Raw genomic sequence first — 17,951 nt, forward strand, 5'->3', positions numbered from 1 at the left:
CTAACTATATATCTATATATTTTTGGTTCTATACATTTATGTGATGGTGGATAAAGGCAAGTCTCAAAACCAGAGTTTCACATCTAATCCCACCAGCATCATCCCTCATCTCTAATTCTGCTGGCAGGGCCTGTCAACCAGCATACGCTGAAAGGCGCGGTGACTTTGAAATGCTGCTAATGACCCAAGGATATAAGTATCCTGTGTCTTCTTCGCCCACTCTCTATTCCTTTCTCCCTTGTCCCATGCTGTTATTACTACGCGTGGTTCAAGCCTTTCTTGTTCACTTCCAATTCTTCGCCGTTAATGGATGAGACATGCTGGAGGAGTTGTAAACATACGGTTTCGGATTCGACTTTTCCCTGTTATTTCATTAATGCAAACCTGAAAATAATCACTTTTTAACGCGGAATGAAACCAAATATAGTCTTAATTGTTTCTAGTTTATTGTAACATACTTGCTTACTTAGCTGTGAAATTGAAATAATTTAACTTCTTGACACGGTATTGTATTTTTAAAGCTCAGTAGGTATTGCCCTCAGTTTAAAAATGACATGAGGTCTCAATAGAATAGATGGAAGTAATGGCACCTAGTGGACACCGATAATAACTATACAAACTATATGATAAGAACGATACTGCTTCATGAAACTCACTACAGTTTGGCCCACCTGCTCTGAAAATAAGTTACATTTTGTTTGTTTATACTTAGCACTCTCAGTGCATGCAGTGGTTCTGTAAAGTTTTTGAGGAAATGTTGGTTAAGTAAAGTGGGAACAGATGATTACAATCTGATGATCCATCTGGTAATTCCTTCATAGTTTCTTGACAGATTTGTCAGAGATTTATTGACGTGTTTACTGTGTGTGTCCTGAGTTACTACTGCAACAAACTGCTCCAAGTGTTGGTGTGAAAAAACCCCATCGATTAATCAATATAGATTCAAGATTCAAGATTCAAAGCGTTTATTGTCATAGGTACTACGTACCATGAAATTCTTACTTTGTACCCCCAATAAAAGTGCACAGTATAAACATATATATATATCTATATATATACATACATATATAAATAACTATATATACATTTGAAAGAATAAAATCTAAAAACTGAGCAACAAAAGTACAAGTAGTATATATTGATATATTTTTGTGGGTTATTTTATGGTTTATAATTCAATTAAGTGATTCTTAAATTAAACAATATGATTATTGTATTTGAAATAACTTAACATAACTAAATAGCAAATATTCAGAGCGTTTCTTCATTTAGCTACTAGACTTCCTGACAATAGATGGCAGCATTACATTCTCCACAGCCAACGGAAATATACAATCCTGCGATGACTGAGGATGAGAGGATACAGCCGACTCACGCAGCTTTTTATACTGATGTTTGGGCATTATTTGGCTTTCAATTCTATTAATCCAACCAAAAGAGAGTGGGGAAAATTAGATTATGTGATTTAAATTCAGTGTCACCTTCAAAATACTCAAATATATTGAACTATGTAAATAAAATCAAAGTCAAAATGGGAGTGACATAGTGGCAAACTGTGGTCGCTAAAGGCTTTTGTACACTTTCAGCCACATGAGGTGATTTTTAATTAAGCTTGTTTTCTCTCGCACATTGTCTGTCTGGTGACGGGGAGTGAAAACTATCTACTGTCAACGAGATAATGGTATAAAATATCTGTCGAGACAATTTCTGAATGGAATCATAATAGTCTATTAACAGATATTCAGGGGTGCTTTGGAGACAGTCAGCGTTCCATCAAATTGATTTTGTAAATGTTTCCCTCTAGGTGGATATTCACAACGCTGCTTAAATTTATAATTTAGCTATAGATGTGAAAAATATTCCATCAGGGAAACTCCATCGATCAACAGTCAGACACAAATTAATGTTCCGGAGGCAAACACAATCTAGTTCATGATAAAACACCTCAGTTGTCTAACCAGCAGGCTCATTGCCAAACCTATTAAAATCTTAACCAAACAAAGAGAAGACAGCTCATCGTGGAGTCTGCCATGAGAACCTTCATTTACCATGTATACTCAGCAAGACGGCTTTTGCAGATTTTGCAGCCGGTTCCTTGTAGACAGAGCCGAGTCGATAAAGTTACTTTTACCCAATTGGATGGACCACAGGGACAAATTACAAAAGCAAATTTGGTTTTCACACTCCTTCTCCTTTATTTTTAGCATAAAAAGAGCACTTCAGAAACTGAAAACTATATTTTGTAAATATTTCAGCCACTCAAAAGGTAGTGATGATTTGACGAAGCTTCATGAATAAATGTCCTTATTTTCCGAGATGTCACTTTCTCCCGTATAATCTACTGCTTCAAACATCTATTCTGTCTTTTAGATTAGAGTGTTTGTCACAGTGACCAACACTTTTCTCCATAAATGCTCAAAATACCCCTGGAATCAAGAATATAAGTGTGTGTCCTTTTTTTAACCTTATATGACCAGTTCACTCAAAGAAAATGATTCATGTTGACAGAAGATACTGAGACTTCTCTGAGCATCATTTATAACAAATGATTTCTCCCTCGTTAGATGGAAAAACAATGTTTAAAGGGGTCGATTTTCCTTCAGCGGAGTATCACAGGGTTATTTATTGCAAGAGTTACCTTGCTTCGGCCCCCACAAAAATAAATTAAATCCTGTACAAATAGTAATTACATTTACATTTTGAAATATAGCTTTTACTACCTGCAATAACCCAGCCATAGCACATTTAGTAGAGGGATTTAGTAGTATCAAGAATATTATTTTACATCACCTCTTAAAATCAGTAAAATAATTGTCATTGCTTTCAAAATGCAAGAATTTTGTTGGCCTAAAACAATTCAAAATTAAGTTATTTTGTCGCCAAAGAATTTGTTTCTTTTGCTATAGAAAATATTTTTTTATGCATGTTATACTTTACAAGTTATTTATGTTAATGGCAGACAGAGGCTTATAGCTTCCTCAGCATAGGTATTATTTATGTTGTTAGCAGTTGTTTTAATGGACAAAAAAGCTCTATACTTTTATTTAGATATGCATTGTAACGTCTTCATGATTTTCCTCAAATGTACTTCTGTTCCATGCTGATGATATGTAGATAATGCACATGAACTCTTGTGCAACGTGGCATATCTGAAGTCACAGTCGGTAACAATACAGTTAATTTTCATGAGTGTGTGTTACATTGTTAGTGTTACATGGTTATGTTTTAGTGTCATAAATGTAGCACCACAGCACTATGATGTTTGCTGGTACAGTGTCTGTTTAAACTTAATATCAGCATGCTTTTCAGTATTAGGCAATGATAAAAACGACTATTAAAAATACACGGTACAGATCCGAAAATTGTTCTTTAAATATCATTCACTTTCATTGTCACAAACGACTTGAATAATTCTTCTATCACGGTGTTGTAATTTCTAGCGAGATCAGACACTTGTAAAGAGATGCAGTTGATCCTGCACTGAGCTAAAAGCGGCATTCATGCGAAGAGGGGAGGAGAGAAAGGATGCAAGAAGAGCTGTTTCATCAGCAAAATCAGTGTACAGTCGATTCAGGCGACACAAACTGCTGCCTCACGCTTCTTGTTTAAAAAAAAAAAAAAGAATTATAATTTCCCCACCAAAGGTGACCTGGTCAAATCTGAGTTCCCGATGTCGCTTGATCACAAACGCCGGTTCCAGGCGAGTTTACGTGGCGCACATCGATTAGAATTTCAAAGGCTTCAAGCTCAAAGTGTGTCAGATCCGCCGGAGAGCGAGTGGACATTTGGAAGCTGCTAGACTTCCAGGAGTTGTTGCCATGGTTTTTTGTTGTCGGGACAAACTGTCGGGCCAACAGTGCCTGCGAGCCGGAGCTGCTGTTTGTTAAAGATAAGTGGAAAAAGCCAAAGGGGGAATGAAAAGAGGGAGACCGACTGACACAGAGACGGAGCCCTACTTTTGGCTATGGGACATCCAGCTGAAAGGCTAACCTCTGGGTCCCCCCTCAGCAAGGGGTTCCTGATAGATCAAGACCCCCTCGTTATATCGTCGCCCAGTCTCTCTCCTTCAGTTTCGCAGACCCGCCCACCTCCTACAATCAAAGCTGTCGGCTGTGCACTTTGATTCCGTATAATGTTTCTCCCTCTGCATCGCTTCTCACTCCTCTTTTCTACGAAATCGCAAAAGAGCAAAGGCAGCCAACTGGGATTTGCTCGCTGTCTAAAGAAAAAGTCTGAGCCCTGCAGGGATGAAGACACACCTGTTGGGATTTATTCAGCAGTCGGGGAACCCTCTTGGCCTTCGAAGATCTCAGTGAATACCCAACAATTTTGGTCCAAAACATAGTAGTATATATAAATAGACTAAATTAGACTGAACATATAAGTATGTTTACTGTGTTAAAAGTACGGTCAGGTTCACTCCAGTGATGAAAAGATTACTTTTCATCTGTTCAGAATTCAGGATAATTCAGGATACTGTATTGATATTCAATAGCACTGTATATATATATATTTTTTAAAGCTGATGTTATGACCTATTTTGGCTTTAAAACAAAGCAAGACAATGGCGACTTCGATAAGAGCCATGCAATCTGCAGAATGAAATCTAGGAATGTGGACCAAGTTTTTTTCCACAACAAAAATCTTAACTTATTGATTTTTTTCTCCACATCTGACTGTAACTTATGTGCATCTAATATGACTGATGTTAAGCATGTAATAGCATTGAATGTTTACTATGCTAAGATTATTTTTTTTACAATCAAATTATTTAAAAGAAACAATATTTCATTGTTCCTACAGTATCGCATTATATCATATCGCGATATGTATCGTATCGCCAGATTCTTGCCAATACAGAGACTTATCATTGTGTATTGGTTCTTTGTGATTATTGGAATGGTGGTAAAAATAAAATAGCGATATCAAGTTGTTGTTTTTTTTACTAAAAAATGGTTGTTGTTTAGGGATGGGAATGTTATATTTGAAGACGACAGAGTTGGAGTTGTTGAGAAAGACCTGAGAAGGAAAGCTCGAGTTGAAAAGTTTGGAGACAAAGTTGGGAAGCAAAGATTTTATTTGGCGGGTAAACAAATGATGTTCTAGAAGGTGAAGAAAATAAGGTTTGTGTTACAAGAAGATATAAAGAGGTTAGGCATGACTATTATTAATGATTTTTATTTGTGTAAAATTATTGATACAGCACAGGTTACAATACATTCCATTCCACACGAATTTAAGCAAGACATTATACACACATGTTATAATTCCTGTTTTTTTTGTGGCAATTTCCATCATGACATGGACCAGCACATATGTCTTGGTGCTTTGGGCGAAATGTATGTAGCAAGTCTTGTCTAAATAAATTCCTTTTTGTTCTTTATTTCTGTTGAAACTTTCTTGTGGTTGGTGCTTTCCACTCCTATTAGTTCTGCTGTGTAGGTCCAATCGTTGCCACTTGTAGAGCCGGTGATATATATGTATTTTTTGTCTTAAGCAACACACTGACACCTCTTCAAATGAGTGACCGAGAAAAGAAAGGGCCTGCCGAGTGCGCAACCAAGCAAGCAACAGACTGAGCGAGCGTGCACTAACGTGTGATTGAATTTGGGCCCGTGCTGTGTCATAGCCATTACCATGGGAGTCTGGAGCCTTTGGGCTTGAGCTTTTTTTGAGCTCGACCCGAGTGCTGCAGTCAGTCCCCCAGCTACACACAGAAACACACACTTCCTCTACACACCAACACGGGCGCTCCGGGCTGCTCATACATGCATCACCTTCAAGCTTCCACAATCACATTTTGGGTTTTTTTTTTTTTTGTGTGTGTCTGATGGTTGGCGTTCCTCAAGAGGGTGATTCCGTGATTACTGGCTGCTGATGAATCATGTTAAGCTCGTCCTGTGTTTGCTTGATGCAAATGTCTGTTTGCTTTTTTGGTTAGCCTACTTTCTGAGACGAAGTCCGTGTGGATGTCTTCTTGAATTATTCACCAGCACTGTTTGATTTTCTTCCACCATTGCATACATTGTATTTGTCCCCTCTGAGTTATTGCTCGCTGAACTTTATTTTTTACTGGATCCGTATGGTGTTGTTGCATCTTAAGCAGTGGCCCCATTAATGTGTGCGCTGTAATTCCTCAATTTGAAGGTTCTGGAGCTCTGCTCCCATAAATATACTGTATACAGTCCACTTTTCTCCATGGTTGGGAGCCACTGGTGGATTCAAACTCAAAAAGTTTGAAAAGTTTTTCTATCACCACTTGGATAGATTATGATTTTATATATTTATATATATATATAACTCACAAACTGCTTGAGACAATTGCGTAAAAATGAGCATGATTTCTTAAAGAGGGGACGGAAAACTCAATTAGGTTATGGCAAAAGGAGGCACAAGGACGGCAGATCCCCATTAAAATTAGAATATTTCCAATTTATTACAATAAATTCATAGCATATTAACGTATTAAATAAGAATGATTTCCATAATTTTAAGTCCTTTTGGAAATCGTACGGTCTATAATCCACCTTTATTCTACTCCACCGCTGTCTTCAGAGGAAATGTGAGGTTTGTTTTTTTAATTGTATTTTCTTTTTAAACCATCATTTGTAATTAATGTGTGAATTCTTATTGATACATTCATATTATTTTCTTCAGCCCCTTACTAAGGCAAATCTACGTACCCGACTTAACCCTTGCATTATTCCAAAAGCCAGTTTCTGTCTTTGGTGTCGCCTTGACCCTGAGACAACACAAGAGTTAAACAGTCAACGCTGTGTATTACATTATACATGTATTTAATTATACATTTTATTATTTTTATACACCTTCTCTTCAAATATCTTCATTCAAAACATCCATCAGCTTTCAAGTTTCCATCAGCTTTCAAGTTTAATGCTGGCAAAGGTTCTTAAAAACAAAATGTTTATGAACTCTGAATGTATTTACACTCCACTGAGTGACCAATCTTTCCAAGTTCAATGCATTTTTAAACATATATAAACAGTTACATGTATAATGATATATTATACTGTAGATCCATGATTGTTAATATCTACTAATATACCTTTTAACTAAACCATTGAGTCTTTTCTAGTCTGGCATTTCTAAAAAACACCCTAAAAAACCAAGTCATAACATCACCATGAATTGGACACAGTCGACGTACTGAACATGGGTAATAAAAGTGACAGGACTCCAAGGGAAATGCTCCAAGAAAGTAAGAAGGAAAGAGTGAGAGGCAAAGAGATGGATAAATTCATTCAAGGCATTAGGGTTGGCTGATACTGTGCAAGTGAGTTGACGTCTTCCTCTTTCTTACCTTTAAGTTTGTTCAAGGTGAATGAATAGTGCCATGTTTGATTTGATTAGGCTCTCGAGGTCAGTTTCCCTCCAAGTGTGTGTTGTTCAAACATGATTCCACTCAGAAAAAAAAGATTGTGTATATTCTCCCACATTGCTAACGCGATCGGTGTTTGTTTGAGCTCGGGAATATTGTTGCTCAGCAGCCAAAACAGCGTGCGAAGTATTGAAGGGTCACAAGCTATTCTCAGGGGAACACTGACCACCTGACCTGTATTGCAATTCCTTGCTGTTACAGCATAGACAGCATAAAGCGAAGACACAATGGGAACTTCTAGCATGTGATTGGTCCTGCTGTGCTGTGGAATCCTTATATTTGTCGTGTAGGAAGGGAAATTGGTTGTGACTGAGAGTGGGGAGGAATTGAAGGCTACTATTTACTACAAGCAGTGTTGACATATATGTAGCAGGAGTTATTATTTTTCGGGGATCGTTCTCATTTTCCCAAGTCGGCCCCCCCTCGTTCATGTGTAGGAGGGATAAAGGTCGTCCTTTTGTCATCAAAACTTGAGATTAGTTTTGCCTCGGTGCATCTGACACTCTGCTTTATCGCCATGGCCAGAGGATCCGCGAGGTTCAGCTAACCCCTCCGCAAAGTAATAACTCCCACCAGCTACTATTCCGCCACGATTTCTCCCTTCATTCCGGTGTGCTAGCAGATTATTTCATGGCATCGGCTTTATTGGGCTGTACATCGGAGACTGACGGGAAAGTCAATAGCGTGCAGATGTGACACGCAACGTATGTCATGAGCCGCGATTAAAGTGACAAAGTTGTTACAGTTGCTCTAGTCTGCCGAGGCCCAGAGCAGGAGGAATGTTTTTTTTTCTGACAGCAATGTCATGAGCCATCCTGGTTGTATTTTAATATTCATGCACTGATAGTTTTTCTTTATCTTTTATTGGATGGCAGACCCAGGCTGTCTGTAACTTGATGAGCTGGGGATTTCACTAATAGTCGGTTTTGGCTGATACAATTTCAGTCCAAATGCAGACACTGGCAAAAGACAAGTTAAATGGGCTGGTATATTAAAATGTATCCCCTGGATTTGACACCGAAAAACACCCGCTGGCGAGGGAGGAAAGACGGCCAAATGGGAATAGAGATCTTCTGAGGATTACGTGATCGTGGCATGTGACTTAGACTTGTATCTACAAGAGCATGAAGATGATTATGCTGTCAATTAGAGGATGCAGATTTCACGCTCGCTGGAGTTTGTTAGCCCTTCTTCCTCCGGGTAAACACTTGGGAACAGTGGCCAAAGTAACATGGTCTCAAGTCTTTAGGGTTTTCTGTGACAGGGTCGGTCAAACCATTCAGAATAAACACACTCAAAAGTATCTGAGAAGATTGTGTTTCCTGCAACAGTAATGCTTCAGATTAGGGAACTGATATCGATGTTTATTAACGGCGTATTCAGAAATGTATTCAAGGTATATTGTTAATTATTATAAAGTACTTCTTCAGCATGACTAAATGCTACTGTAGGATATTTCCTGGGAGTTGACTGTAAACAATACCCTTGTAATTTTTAACATTAAGTACGTGCCTAATTGTGTTATTAATAGTTGATATATGTTCCCTAATCTAGTGTTAACCCTGAACATTTTCAACACGTTAGATATAAACATATATATTCCGTATTATATAGAAAAGTGTTCATATATTGTGAATTAATCGGGGATAGTCAGTCCAGGAACCAACTGAACTAATCTATTCAAAGAAACGACAGTAAATACAACACGATAATATGCTTTGTGACCCTGGTGTAGAAAAAGCGCTCTATAAATTTAAATTACTTACTTACTTACTTACAAGCCTCGTATTCTAATAATACATTAGCACATTTTATCAATATAATTCAATAACACTTTTTTAATTAATTGAGACATATGGTTGACATTTATGATGAGCTCAAACGGGAGAGTTGGAGGAATGTTTTGGCATTCTGAAACACATGAGCTATTACAGGAACTTGCACTGTAGCTCCTACTGCACTACAGAGAGTAGCAAATCTTGAAAGGATTGGTGGATTTAAATGCTCAAAATGTAATAGTTTGATCCTTCTCCCATTATCAAGGGTTTCCTAAAACACTCATTGGCATTAATAATGGAATGTTAAACAATGTAACCCAATTAATTATTTTTGGAACTACATATAAATATATATAAAACCAGGAATTTACAACATCAGCGACAACACACTAGTGTGTCTGAAAGCATCAGGGATACAAACTCGATAATTCAAGCGGCCAACATCTTGTAAAAATGTAAATCCCGGATTAAACAAAAGTATATTTACCAAACCTTCTTTCCCAAGTGATATTGTGTTATTGTCTTAATTTTCTGAGGCTTCATCCCACTTATCTTTGTGTTCATCATCCATCATCACTGTGATTTTAACTCACACTGGAAGTCCTGGTATAGTTGTTAGCATGGATAATATCTATACGTTATCTTATGTTAAACATAACTATTTTTATAGGTCACAATATTAACATGAATTTTCAATCTACTTGGTTATATCCAATTATTTAGCCCCTTTGTCAAAATAGAAAATAAGTGTAGTTCATGGTAATAAGTGGAAAAAATGAAAATTTTCCATTTATTTATTTTTAATCAAAATAAAGATCACAAGATGAAACAGTTATGTGTTCCTGCTGTAAACACAGACCTGCTTCGATTTAATAATTTGCTTTCAAAACCAGTAAGTCAGAACCACATTAAATGAATGAATCAACAGGCTATTTTCAAACACAGGGAAAAAAAAAACATTAGATCGTATGCATGGCAGCATAACATTTGTGATGTACAGTGGGACATTTTTTTCAATCACAGAAAGCCATTTAGTCTAATTGTGTTGTGTCACTTTAGGTCCATAGGGTGTTGAGAATGTGTAAACAGAAGCGGCGTGGTGCCGCAATTACACACCATGGATTATCACCTCACCTTGGATTATCAAGTTGCGTACTTATAATCAGTGTTATGCAGCGAGAGAAACCCGGAAAAAAAAAAACACACACGCGCATAACGCCAATTGTGGACATGCCAAACAGAGATGAACACAAATCAAAACAAAGCACGCAAACACAAAAGAGATCCAGAGAAAGAAGACGGCAGAGAGGGGAAGCGGAGTCCCATCTGTCAGACAAATGAGAGGATGATTTCAACACACGTGCAGAGACACACACACACGGACACACAAAAAAATGCAGCAGGCATCGCTTAGTCTGAACTTGAGCGATATCTGCCTCCGTCCTTTCACGGCGTGTCCTGAGGGGGCCACTGTAGAAGTTGCATGAAAGTTTGTTTAAAGCTGAGCAAGTGTGTTAAGCTTTATGGGAGCCCATGGGAGCGATGGCGACACACACATGCATCCACTTTACAGACGCACACTCCGGCACGAGGCTCGGGCAGGCAGCTCTCGCAACCGGCCCCAACCCAACAGTGAGGAGTTTGTTGTCATAGCAACAGTAAAATGAGATGACTTTACTGTCAGCCGTAATGTTTCATGGCCCCCTCGCCGCTATGGCAACATAACAAGGAGGAAGGAGACGGAGGGAGAACGGGAGCATCTCTGCAATTTCTGGCGGACTCCCGCTTCGGAACGATGTCACGGCGATGCCCTTACTTCCTGCATCGCGCGAGTGCATTGACAAGTCTGTGCCGGAGTGCATGCGTAAATGCAAGATGAGAACGCGCCTTGAAAAAAAAAAAAAAAGCTTGTCAAACACCCCTTTCCACTTCACCCATCGCTTTGATTGTGCGCTCACTATTTTCGGCTCGGGTTGTCGTCCTCGTCGGGCAATTTGAATTCATTACGCTCAGTGTCAATATTGGTGCGACGACACGCTTCCGCAGACAGGTACAGCTTGTTGAATGAGCCTGGGAAGAAAAGCGGAGCAGATCAAAGACCTCGCCAGCGGAGACAGTAACGAAAAAAAAAGGAGCAGCAGGGCGACTATAGGCTGGCCAGCTCTGCATAGACCAGCTGTACATCACAATTCTATATTTAGCTCCGGTAACTGCTCTACAGCCAACACTGTTAGGAACAGTTATCTGTGCCGCCGGAGAGGTGGTGGTGGGGGGGGGAAGGAGGACAAAGTGATAGGTGGAAGCTTGACAGACACAAAAGGAGAGAAAACTGGAAAAAAAAGAAGTAGGATGGAGGAGAGCAGCTGAGTTTTGTTGCCCTGTTGCCATGGTGACACGGCGGCGGGAGAGCTGTAGCGAGCTGACAGTTGTGAAGGCGCAGCAGGGTTGCCATGGGTGACAGCTGCCAGTCAATCACGCAGAGTGAGGGGACAGATCGGCGGGATGATCACCTTGGATTAGAGAGCGATCTCGCCACACGGGCCCGGCCCGGAACATATCTGAGCTTTAATCCCGCGCTCGCCGTCCTTCCGCTCGCAGATGTGTGCGTGAGCGCTCGTGTGTGTGTGCATGTCCACGACGGGTTTTAATCAAATATGAGATGGAAGAGATGTCGGGTTTTTTCTCAAGTAACCACTTTATCCCAAAATAAGTCTCTGTTCTCAATTCATGAATCTGACGAAACACTTCGCTATACATTACTTTACAATTAAAAATCATTATTTATTATTATACATTATGACTCTTTTCTTTTGGTGCCAAGTTATTGGTTAACTCTGCTCTGGTGTGTGTGTGTTTTTTCTAGTGTACATTTCAGGGGCTAAAATGTAATATCCACTTATGTTCCTGTTGCAGAGAATTCAAAATCGTTTGCTTCCACTTTTGCGTAAGTCCTTATGTTTGTGCCGTCTTTAGCAACCTAAATCTCTCTCTACATAATTTTTAAGTGATACAAAACGGCATCACACCTGAGTTAAATTAATATTTGAATTTAATAATTGAATTCAGGTTTCTACATTTTCAAAAACAAGTGCCACCTTATACACCTGTTTTAAACTCAAGTCTTGGAACCCAGACTTAGGAAAAAGAAGATCATTCCAAAGCTTAGGAGAAACGGCCTGGAAGGATTTATTTCCGCTGGTCCGGAGGCGTTTGCACAGAACCATTAGTAGATTCTGATCCACAGACTTCAGAGCCCGAGCAAGTCTGGATCAGATCACTGATGGAAGGTCTGACCATGAATAGATCTGAAAGTAAGAACCAGAATTTTAAATTTGATCCTGAAAGAAACTGGCAGCCAATGCAGAGTTTTAAGGATCGGGGAAATGTGAGTTCTTCTACTAGAGCGGGTCAGAATCCTCGCTGCAGAGTTTTGTATTAAGTGAAGGCCAGACAGCTCCTTCTTGTTTAGACACGAAAATAAACTATTACAATAGTCTAAACGAGAAAAAACGCATGGATCCTGTTGTGACACCAGTGTTTGCTAAATAACTATCCGTTTTGATTTGATCTTTGCTTTGGCTCCTTGTAAGATTGAGGTTTCGGCCAAAGACCTAAATGTCGGTACATGTACCTGTCCCTCTACTTTAAAGCACTTGTATATAAAATATATTTAGCATGTAAGTCCATGCTATTTTTATTTTTTACTCAAAAATAGGAAAACAAAGATACAGTACACACACTTGACATGAGCAACTTCAGGACTTTATTAAGCACCACGACTAAAGACTTTTAAAAAATTAAGCGTCCACATCTATATTTGTAAGCGTGTGTTTCCCTTTGAGCATGTGCATTCAGACTGACATGTTCTCATGGCGAGTGGAGCGGATTACATTTTGCCGTTGCTACCGGCTATGTCCGTCTCCCAGCTGTCTCCGTGAGAGAACAATCAAAGGCCCGGTTGTGAGGCTCCTCGACGTGGCACTCACGCTTCTTCCTCCTCAATTGCCACACAGTGTGAGTCTAACAAGCGCGGCATTGCTCTTATAACGTTACAGAGATTTTCAATTAGAATGGGGCTACTGTAGAAACACTAATTGTCCTTTTATATCCACTTGGCTAATGTATGAAGTGCCATTACTTTTGTGTGGAGCAGATTGTACTTTTCTTTGAAATGTCTTTCATAGTCGGGCTCATTTTAATTCCAATTTTGCTGAGATGAAGAATGAATTCCAGAATAGAATAGTATTCAAATAATATTGACATGACAAATACTTTTATCGAGTGAATCTAAGCCTTGTGTCAATCTCGAGGTCCCGCCAATCATTTTACGTGGCCTGCTGGTTTGACTCAAAATCAAAGTGGATTAATGTTAATTATATTACCTTGTCCTATAGAGATGTCAGTGTTTAATAATAAGATAAGGGGCAGAGATAAAAGATGCAACATAAATCAAGATTTTAAATAAGAGTAAAAATTATGTTGAAGGAAAGATATTTGATGGGATGGTTTGGTGAAGAAGGACCGACAGAGATCTTTAGGATAATGTAGATCAAGCCATGAATGAAAATACAATACTTGACCTCCTGTTTAATATACATTGTGTCCTTGACCGCTAAAATATTGTGGCCCCTTGTGTGATCGAGTTAAATATCCCTGGTGAAATCATTATAAACTGACAATAACATAAGACGTGAGTCCAACGGTTTCCTGTTAACGTAATGAATAATATTTTCCTACTTTTAAGTGAAAAACTTTGGCTCAAACAAAAATGCTTTTGTTGTTTTTCTCAGACAATATTTAAACTCAACCGACTTATTTTTGTCTTTCTCTTTCAGAAGTGAGCCCTGGGCTGGATGGGACCCACCATGCCCCCCAGTAAGAAGGCTCAAAGCCCCAGCAGTGGAGCCAGTGCTTCGCAGGGCATGAGCCCACCGTACCGACAGGGCGACGCGGCGGCATCGGAGGCGGACGCGGCGGACCTATCCTTGTCCTTGTCTGCGTCTTTCTCCAAAGCCGAGGACGAGGAACTCACCAGTCTCTCTTGGCTCCACGAGAGCACCGACCTGCTCAACAGCTTCAGCCACTCCGGGCTTCGCAGTGTGTCCCCGTTGCAGGACCCGGACGGTCAGCACCCTCGCTCGCCTTCTTCCTCGTCACCGTCCCCGGACGACCCCTTGCTCGGCGACGCACACTCCGCGTACGACTTGGCGACCGGCGCCAACAGGAAACCGCCGTACTCGTTCAGCTGTTTGATCTTTATGGCCATTGAGGACGCGCCAAACAAGCGACTGCCAGTGAAAGATATTTACGGTTGGATCCTGGAGCACTTCCCCTATTTTGCCAGTGCGCCCACAGGCTGGAAAAACTCTGTACGACACAATCTTTCTCTTAACAAGTGCTTCAAGAAGGTGGATAAAGATCGGAGCCAGGTAGGTGTTTGTTTCTTTTTCTTCAGGCAGGGTCGGCTTTACTTTTATCCTGCTTTTCGGATTTAGCGCTGGCTCACTTTTGTACACATGATTGTGGAATTTAAAATAGTTTATCGAAAATACTTGAAACTATTTTTCTTGTGTTCTTTAAATCAAATATAATCATGTTGTAAATGTACTACTACTTTCTTAAACTTTCTGATTAGGTTTTGGGATTTTCTAAAACATTTTTGACCTTGGGATTTGGGTTAATTTTTGAAGACATAATTTCATAAACGTATCTGATTTTTCTGCAACGTACGTTTATTTATTTGTATAAATGATTCGTTTATGGTAAAATATAGCATTATATCATATTGATAAACACCAAGTTTATACATCCTCCCGTACGTTTTTTATCCCTTGTGTTGTCTCAGGGTCAAGGTGAATCAAAGACCCAAAAACAAATGTAATTGTCTTATCCCTTTTGTTCTCTCTGGGTCAAAGTGAACGACCCCCATGGTTTCCATAAATACATATGCAGTGGTGGAGGTCGTTCACCTTGACCCTGAGACAACACAAGGGTTAGTTACATTTTTATGATTCAAGATTTGTTCACAAACACAGGGACAATCGAGCCCAGGTCTTGCCTCTAGACCACAGGTGTCATTCTTGCATTTCCAAGTCATCAAAGAACAAAAACCAAGTGAATAAAAAAAACAATAACAACTAATTTTGACCAATTATTTTCATTGTTTCATATGCTGTAGTGGAATAAAGTCAGTTGTTTTGCTAGTTCTTGATGGGGCGTTTAGAAGCTGTACAACTGAATGATGAATACTTCAAAACCATCCTGGATCCAGATTGTTATTCGGAACATTTGTTCCTTCTTCCCATCCTTAACATTGCCTGAAAATGTAACTTTCATCAATCCGACAGAGTCAAAAAAATATTCACATTACCTCCTCAGGAGAGGTAATAATTGTTTTCAACTCAGTTGATCTATGCTTATTGATAAGTACAAATGAACTTTAAAAATCCTCCTTTTATCTCAGTCTTGTAGTTAATAAAGAAACTGCGTCCAAATATTGTTATAAAGTTCAAAGGTATCATTTTGTTGCCACGTTTATACTTATCAGAATATTTGAAATTACCTTTGGTTTTTCCTTTATCTTGCCTTTTCTTGCCTAGTTGTTGCGTAATCTAAATGGCACGGTGGCTGTGATTGTAGTTACCAGCATGCTCTTCAATAAACGTGTGTGTGGTTTTATTTTATTTCCCAGCCAGACGGTTATCAGCAGTTTGCAGGCATATCCAACTTGAAGTCAAACATATTCTCTATTTTGTCTACAGCTGTACTGGATTCGGCCTTATCAATACTTGATGATCTCTGCTTTCATAGTTCTCTCTCGCTCTGACGTTCTGCACTTCCCCGGTGGGAGCAGCATTTCGCTTTTGATTTAAGTCTTGATTCTGCCTTTTATACCGGCTTCCCCCATCGCGTTTTCCTCCTTTAAAGAATCCGAGTAAACTGGGAATGAATCCCTCAATCAATTAGTCTTAATTAATTCCAGAGGATTTATAAACACGCATGCGAGTAGACTTTAGATTTAAATGTGGCCCGCGGGTGTTCAGGGGTGGGGGGACAAACATTAAGGATCAATGCTCTGCCCGGAGGAGATAAGGTGGGATGTCTGCGTGAACCTGGGGGAACGTGTGAGTGAAGTGGAGTCTAAGAAAGTTTCCATGGATGGATTTCACATGGAAGTTTCACTTAATATTTGATTTTTGAAAGTTGTGAGTAAGTAAGTTAGTCATTTATATTTATATTTATTTAGAGCTTTTCCAGACCAGGGTCACAAAGCGCCAAAACAATCAAAACAATACTCAATAAAATATATACCTAAAAGGTCAAGATAACAAATTAAACAAAGTTGTCTGATTATTGTGAGATTATAATCTGAGTAAAGTTTAAAAAAAACAACCACTTTGTACATTTGTCACAGTGAGTAATGTGTGGGTTTGTTTGTTGGTTCCACCCTGTTTCGTTTTTGTGTTAGCTGCCGTTTTTCTCTGGAAAAGTAGTGTGTGTATCAGAAACTTGTATTGCCAGTGTTGTAAACACGACATACTGTAGGATTGTTTTGAGTTGTCAGTACATAATGAAAGAATAAAACAAGATAACACACAAAATAAGTAATAGAAAAACAGAACTAGGAGTCTGATGTGTTCTATCATAGACCTGTTCAGGGTGCCCACCGTCTTTTACCCTGTGTAGCTGGGTTAGACTTCAACCCCCGGCAAACCTTTGTAACAGAATAAGTCAGAATATAAGAATTGTTTTCTTAATTTAGCTCAAACATTTTTTCTCTTATGTTTACAATCTTAACTCAGGTTCCTGCTTATATCTGGAGTAATTTTCAGGATATGTTCTATGCATTTTTACTTTCATTTTTACTTTTTACTTGCATTTTTCTCTCTGTACATCTATTTATTTTGTTTTCTGGTGTAGTTTATTCGTGTACTTCTTTATGTTTTAACATTTCTCTACTTTTGTGTTTGATATTTCTTATATGTTATTTATTTCACTAATTTTGGGTTCGTTTTCTACCTTTTTTAAAATATATATTTTTCATTGTAATGTTTTTTTTTTTCTGAATTTCCTCTTTGGGGTTAATGTTCTTAGCTTCTGTTTTTGGCTGTCATGTTTAATGTGCTGTTGGCGATGGACAAGGTCAACTTAATTTTTAACAAAAATACACAATATAAACCTCTGGTATGACTGTGAGCAGAATTCTTATTATTCATTAATTGATAACATGAATATACATGCGTATCACAATAATGTATCTTAAATATATCATAACATGATTCGGGATCCAGAGAACATGGTTAGCCTCTGCTCTAATTTGATTTTTGTGCACGCTACCCTGTCATTCAGCCCAGGGGAGTGTGTACACACGTCTCCATAGCAACCCAGTTACAGTTGACATAAAAGTATGCTTCTGCTGTAGCAACGGCAAAACCGACTTGGCTTTCGCCGACTTAGGTATGTGCGTGTGTGTGACTTTACGAGCATGAGCACGAGCCTCGGATGAGCGCCGAGGTGTAGAGTGCCCGTCCTGGTCCTGCATTATGCGTGCATCCATGTACGTGTGTGGCGGAGGTGAGTTTGGCAAGGACGGCCAGCTTCGTCTTCCTGTCACTGCACACCATTTAAGACAGCATGCTAATGAACCCTTCAAGCCTGAGCCCCCCCTAACCCAACCCCCCTCGATCACACAAACACACACATTTGAAATAACACACATGGCACTCCTCTGACGCACAGCAAAAAAAAGCACACGCATGGCACAAACGCACCGG

General features: G+C 39.2%; 1 protein-coding gene across 1 annotated transcript in view; it reads left to right on the plus strand.

Annotated features, from left to right (window-relative positions):
- Window positions 1-17,951, plus strand: part of ches1 (checkpoint suppressor 1) — a 69,933-nt gene that overhangs the window by 14,666 nt on the left and 37,316 nt on the right. Inside the window, exon 2 of the mRNA XM_087806284.1 lies at window positions 14,013-14,606. Coding sequence (XP_087662410.1) covers window positions 14,031-14,606 — 576 coding nt within the window. The 5' untranslated portion in view covers window positions 14,013-14,030. The remainder of the gene's footprint in view (window positions 1-14,012; window positions 14,607-17,951) is intronic.

This window comes from Callionymus lyra, chromosome 13 (genome assembly GCF_982586985.1).
Source record: "Callionymus lyra chromosome 13, fCalLyr1.hap1.1, whole genome shotgun sequence".
NCBI classification, from domain to species: domain Eukaryota; kingdom Metazoa; phylum Chordata; class Actinopteri; order Syngnathiformes; family Callionymidae; genus Callionymus; species Callionymus lyra.